The sequence below is a fragment of the Equus quagga genome, chromosome 5 (genome assembly GCF_021613505.1).
Source record: "Equus quagga isolate Etosha38 chromosome 5, UCLA_HA_Equagga_1.0, whole genome shotgun sequence".
Classification (NCBI taxonomy): Eukaryota; Metazoa; Chordata; class Mammalia; order Perissodactyla; family Equidae; genus Equus; species Equus quagga.
The window spans coordinates 28,385,842-28,391,841 of record NC_060271.1 but is presented as its reverse complement, the minus strand read 5'-3'; the positions used below and the strand labels follow the sequence as shown (position 1 = coordinate 28,391,841).

The 6,000-nt window shown below is 41.8% G+C and overlaps 1 protein-coding gene across 5 annotated transcripts in view; it reads right to left on the bottom strand.

Annotated features, from left to right (window-relative positions):
• WASF2 (WASP family member 2) overlaps positions 1-6,000 on the bottom strand; it is a 64,449-nt gene that overhangs the window by 18,177 nt on the left and 40,272 nt on the right. For all 5 annotated transcript variants that reach the window (XM_046660898.1, XM_046660899.1, XM_046660897.1 and 2 more), the window contains one exon: positions 2,053-2,225. In XM_046660898.1, coding sequence (XP_046516854.1) covers positions 2,053-2,182 — 130 coding nt within the window. In that variant the 5' untranslated portion in view covers positions 2,183-2,225. The remainder of the gene's footprint in view (positions 1-2,052; positions 2,226-6,000) is intronic.

Here is a 6,000-nt window from a genome sequence, read left to right as displayed (position 1 = left end):
CTTCAAAAAAAAAAAAAAAAAAAAGCAAGAAATGAGATTTGGGTTTTAGGAAGACCACTCTGGTAAGGTTATAGGGTTAAGATTTATAAGACTTGGTAAGATTTCTTAGGAAGTCTGACTTTGCTCCTTACTGGCTGCTGTCTCTCTAGGCAAGGTGCCCTACTTTTCTGAGCCTTCATATCCTCATCTGAAAAATGGGAATACCACCATCTACCCTCACAGGATTACTGAGAGGATTAAACGAGATAATCTATGTCAAGATCCTCTCAAAATCTGGCATAAAGTAGGCAATCAACAAATGTGAGTTCCCTTCTCACCCTCTCCCCTTGAGAATTATTTATTTGTCTCCTTTGGTAGATTATGAGTTCCTGAAAGGCAGAGACCATTTCTTATTATCAGTGTATCCTCTCAGCATCTGGCACATAAAGTATGTTCCATACATGTTTATTGGATGAATAAAGGGTCAGTTAGCTCTACAATGGGAAGAAATCTTGTTTCCACAGGCACAAGCTGATCCTGGCCCTCAGATCAACTTCCTCAAGATAAGAGTGGTCTGATCACAAGTGGGAGAGTGAGCAACGGCATCCATCAACACTACCCTGGAAAAACACCTGAGAGAGAGCAAACTCCTGCTGAGTGAGAATAAGAAGGATCATTAGCTAGATGTCCTTTGTCCTATGGAGAAGGAACCAGTGTGTGATTGACTTCCACCCATTTGGCCTTGTCAGGGTGTCAGAAGCAGAAATGATGCTTTTAAGAAGCGGTGCAGCTCTCTGCAGCCTTCATGTGCTTCCTTGTCAGCCGCACTGCTGTTGCACTGCTGTCAGTGTTCCTTTGTGTAAGACAGACACTGGCAGGGTTTCATTTCTTCGTGGCGCCTCATCCAGGTTTCCCTAAGCCCTGGATCAACTGAGATGGCCTCTGAGCTAGGTGAAGGCTTAGGAATCTCAGACCCCATACATCATCTGGTCACAGAGCTCTATCTCCTTGGGCCCCTATTTTAAAGGCAGGGCCTATTACTATCTGGGGGAATGCAGGCTTTCTTGATATTCCACTGCCTTCACTAAGAGCAGTGATGCAATAGGAGGGTGAGTGTCTGACATAATTCACACCAAGATGCCTTTGCTAAGGAAGATCACTAAAATGGCATTTTGACGGAGGGTCTTATGGGAGCTGGAGTGGCACTAAACAAATGCAGAGCCTATCCAAGCATCTGCCTTTCCTATACCTCAGCTTCAAGCAAACAAAGTCAGCTGGATTCAGAATGAAATCCAAAACACAAGCATGTACCCCACCCAAGGCTGTTTCATTCATTCTTGCCAATTAAAAAAAAACTTTCAGTTGAGCTCGCTTTCCCTCAGCTCCAAAACAGACTGGGCTAACCCCCATCTTCCTCCTAGAGAAGAAGGGCTCCAGCTACAATTTGTGTCACTGTGTGTTCACACAGCTTGCAAAACTCCCAATACCCCAGAGACTGCAGAAGTAATTTGTACCCTGAACTTGGACCTGGGGGCTTGCAGTACAATTAAATATGTACTGGGTAGACAAGTCAGCCAGAATCTCTCTGAGTGCATGTTTGCTTTACTCCTCTTTGAGAAGAAAAGGGGGGTGTTGGCTAGATAAAGACTATTGGCACATTTGAAGCTTCAACAAACTCAGGCTATATTGAACAGCTCGCGCAATTACAGACATTCCCCAACCCAAGATACTGCTCTGTGAACCTCCCACTTTACACACAGAGAATTCTGCTCTGTCATTCCATCTGCAGTTTCTGCTGCAGCCCTTCCTGCCACCCTTCCCACAGATTTCTTTTGAAGCAGGCGGAGGGGGAGGCAGAGGAACCTAGAGGGTGGTGGTAGATGAAGACAGGGTTGAGGGGAAGAATCTATACCAAAAGGGAGCCTCTCTTTGGGGAGAAGCGGGTGGGATACATTTTCCGCATTACCTAGGGAAGACAGAGGGGGAGAAACAGGAACAAGGGAGGAGAAGGAAACTAAATAAAGAGCACCAACGACCCCTGAGGGCAAAGCACAGGCTCTCTGCGGCACTCACTCAGGCTGCCCAGCTGTCGGATGACATTTGCCAGGGTGATGTTGGTCATGCATTCCAGCTCGCTTCTAACGCTAGGCAACGTCTGACGGCACAGGTGCCTTGGCTCAATGTTCCTCGTTACTAACGGCATGGTGGACCTGCTTCAGGCAATGTTCTGAATGATGAAAAACAACCTAAAAAAGAAATAACAGGAAAGTATTACTCAACCACAAATTCCAGGCACACTAGGGCTGTGTGAGTCTTTTTTGCTTTTGTCTTGCTCTGATCTAAAACAGCTTTAAAAAAAATCTTCTCTCCCTCTATCTTTTCTAAACCACCCCCCTGCTTTTAGGGTTTGCTATTAGAAGGCTTGCTGAATAAGTTTAGAAATTCTGAACTGGTGACTGCTGGCTGAGGTACACAGCCAGCATAAAAACCTAAAAACCCTACCATAACAACCATGCTCCAACAAGAGTCTCCAGCGGTAAGGAGGCATGGTCAGAAAACAGGCCACTCAGCAGGCCCCAGATGGTACAGATCCTATCCTTGGGGTTCCATAACCAGGACAGATCAGATTCCAGACGATCAATTATAAAGATCAAAAAAGAGCTTCTGTTATCTGATAATCTCCACAACGAAATTAAATTGCCAATAGTGATTCCACTGACCTACATCAGGACATAACTTCTCCATTTCTTCCCTGATGGATTACTGTTAATGTACAACTAAATACTAGCTGCCAGTATCTATTAACACTACTAAGGTCTAGTCTGTAAATTGACAGAATGAAAGAATATCATGGAAAATTTTACATGTTCAATATGTCAAATGATGCCAAGCAAACTGTGCTTTGTAAGATTCCCTAGTCCTTTCTCTTCTATCCATCAGCTCCCTTTCTCTCTCCCATTAGGTTCAGCACACCTGGGCCAAAAGGCTCTTGAGACAGCAGGAAGTGTCTGCAGCAGATCCGGAAACCTTCCAGTTACTGTTTCTTACCCAGTAGGCTGAGCCCCTTTCCCTAGGAAATCCCCCAGCACTTCAGGTTCATGCTGAGCTATTGTTTTAGAGTTAGATTACCAAATTCCTAGCTATTCCTACAAGGATAGGAGGAGGTTTTAGTCTCAACAAAATGGATATGACTACAGCCAAGGTACTCTGGCTGGTCCTGTTTCCATACTTGTGAAACTAAAGGAATCTAAAACAGCCTAATGGTTTTTGTGCTACAGAGAATGGTAAATTCACTTAAAATGAAAAGGTAAAGCATAAAGGTAACATACTCAAGTCCTCAAGTCCCCAATATTGCAAACTCTTTGTTAAAAAAAAAAAAGGAAAACAGAAGTTTACTTACATCACATCTTAAAACACCAGCTCATCACCAAAAAAGTTGATTGTAAATACAAAATGCTTAAACCAAGCTAAACATCACAGATCTTAAAAGTGAACCAACATATTATCTGACCAAAAGGAAAAAAAAAGCCCTTCAGGCTCAAAGGGGGAGTAGAACCCTCTGGAACAGACTGCTCCTTGTTATGGACATTCTGATCTGCTAAGAGTAAAAATAAAACAGGAAGCCAGCAGCTTGGGGAACAAGATTTCCTGTCACCAAGAGCAACAGCCCAAGAACCAAGAGAATCAGCTGTTTGCTCATAACTTTGAACCTCCCTTTAATAGTCACTGTGTGGCAGCTGTGCCTATCTTTGGGGTGCAGAGGTGTTTCCTGAATATTTGTCTACTGTCTAAGGACATAATTTTCATTCCGTTCCTCTGCTAAGTTCCCCTTTGACTCAACAGGTTTTCTAATCCAAACTCTGGACTTTCCCTTCCAGTCTAACTCTTCTCCTCTTTTACATAATATAAAGGGTATCAGGTACTAAGATGCAATCTTCACTAACTCATGGTGAAAAGATGGTTTAGAACAGGAAAGGAAGCAGGAGGCTACAAATAAAAGAACCTCATGGTTTCTGTACACCATCCTCTGGATGTCCTCTCATTCCCAAGTTTCAAACTTGCTGGAAGAACCAGAAATTCAGGGGTACAGCCAGAGATGATTGAAAACAGCCACTGTGGCTCCCTCCACTAGCAAACACTTTAGTACTTGTTCCAGCTACTATGAGAAGCTAAAGGAGCCAGATCCCCCTGAAGTTCTGTGTTGAACGTGACTGCTGACAGGGCATTCCAGACGCTTTCTCCGGACACCTAACAGAAACTAGATTCCAGATGGCTAGGTAAATATCAGATTGGGAGCACAGTGGGGGGCAACTTCTAACACCTTGGTACTTTAGCATTTATGCTTTCCCAAGTGCCAAAAAAGCCAGCTCCAACACCAGCTAGAGAGTACTCAAGAAATGACAGTATGTCACCATTCACAAAAACAAACTCAAAATGGATCAAAGACTTAAAGGTAAGACCTGAAACCAAAAGACTTCTGGGAGAAAATATAAGCAGTATACTCTTTGACATCAGTCTTAAAAGGATCTTTTCAGACACCATGTCTTCTCAGACAAGGGAAACAACAGAAAGAATAAACAAATGGGACTTCATCAGACTAAAGAGCTTCTACAAGGCAAGGGAAAACAGGATGGAAACAAAAACACAACCCACCAACTGGGAAAAATATTTGCAAATCATATATCTGACAAAGGGTTAATCTCCATAATATATAAAGAACTCACACAACTCAACAACAAAAAAATCAAACAACCTGATCAAAAAATGGGCAGGGGATATGAACAAACATTTCTCCAAAGAAGATATACAGATGGACAATAGACACATGAAAAGATGCTCATCATCACTGATCATCAGGGAAATGCAAACTAAAACTACACTAAGATATCATCTTACACCCATCAGAATGGCTAAAATAACCAAAACAAAAACTAACAAATGTTGGAGAGGTTGTGGAGAAAAAGGAACCCTCATACACTGCTGGTGGGAATACAAACTGGTGCAGCCACTATGGAAAACAGTATGGAGATTTCTCAAAAAGTTAAAAATAGAAATACCATATGACCCAGCCATCCCACTACTGGGTATTTATCCAAAGAACTTGAAATCAGCAATTCAAACAGACCCATGCACCCCTATGTTCATTGCAGCATTATTCACAATAGCCAAGATGTGGAAGCAACCGAAGTGCCCATCAACTGATGATTGGACAAAGAAGATATGGTGCATATATATGTATGTATATATGTATGTATGTACATACAATGGAATACTACTGAGCCATAAAAAAGGATAAAATCGCCCCATTCACAACATGGATGGACCTTGAAGTATTATGTTAAGTGAAAGAAGCCAGATACAGAAAGACAATCTCTGTATGACTCCACTCATATGTGGAAGTTAAACACGTGAACAAAGAGAACAGATTAGTGATTACCAGGGGAAAGAGGGGATGGGGGTGGGCACAAAGGGTGAACGGGTGCACCTACAATATGACTGACAAATAATAATGTACAAGTGAAATTTCACAAGGCTGTAAACTATCATAACCTCAATAAAAAATAAAAGAGAGAAAAAAAGAAATGACAGTATGTCAATATCTATCAAGACAAAACAATGAGAAAAGAAAATCTGCTACTAAAAAAAAGTTATTTAATAGAGCCACCAAAGAGAGACAAGATTCCCTGTTATACAGAGTTACTTGCATTGTTGCTCATTTTTCTTTTGGATACTCAAGGTTAGTTACATATAGTCTGCATAAGAAGTATGGAATTACGCATGATCTAAACTGCAATAGTAACTTGACCAAGAAAAAAAAAACATACATTCCAGTGACGATAAACTTAGAAATGGGCAAAAACTTCCAATACTCTACTCAAACTCAGCTTCAAGCTGTGGAGCTGAGACATATGTGGGTTAGTACTTTGACACCGTACTAGCTGTGTCATCTTAGGCAATTTTCCTAGAGACATTAATTAATGTCACTATACAAAATGTTTACTACAGGGCTAAACAAAAGGT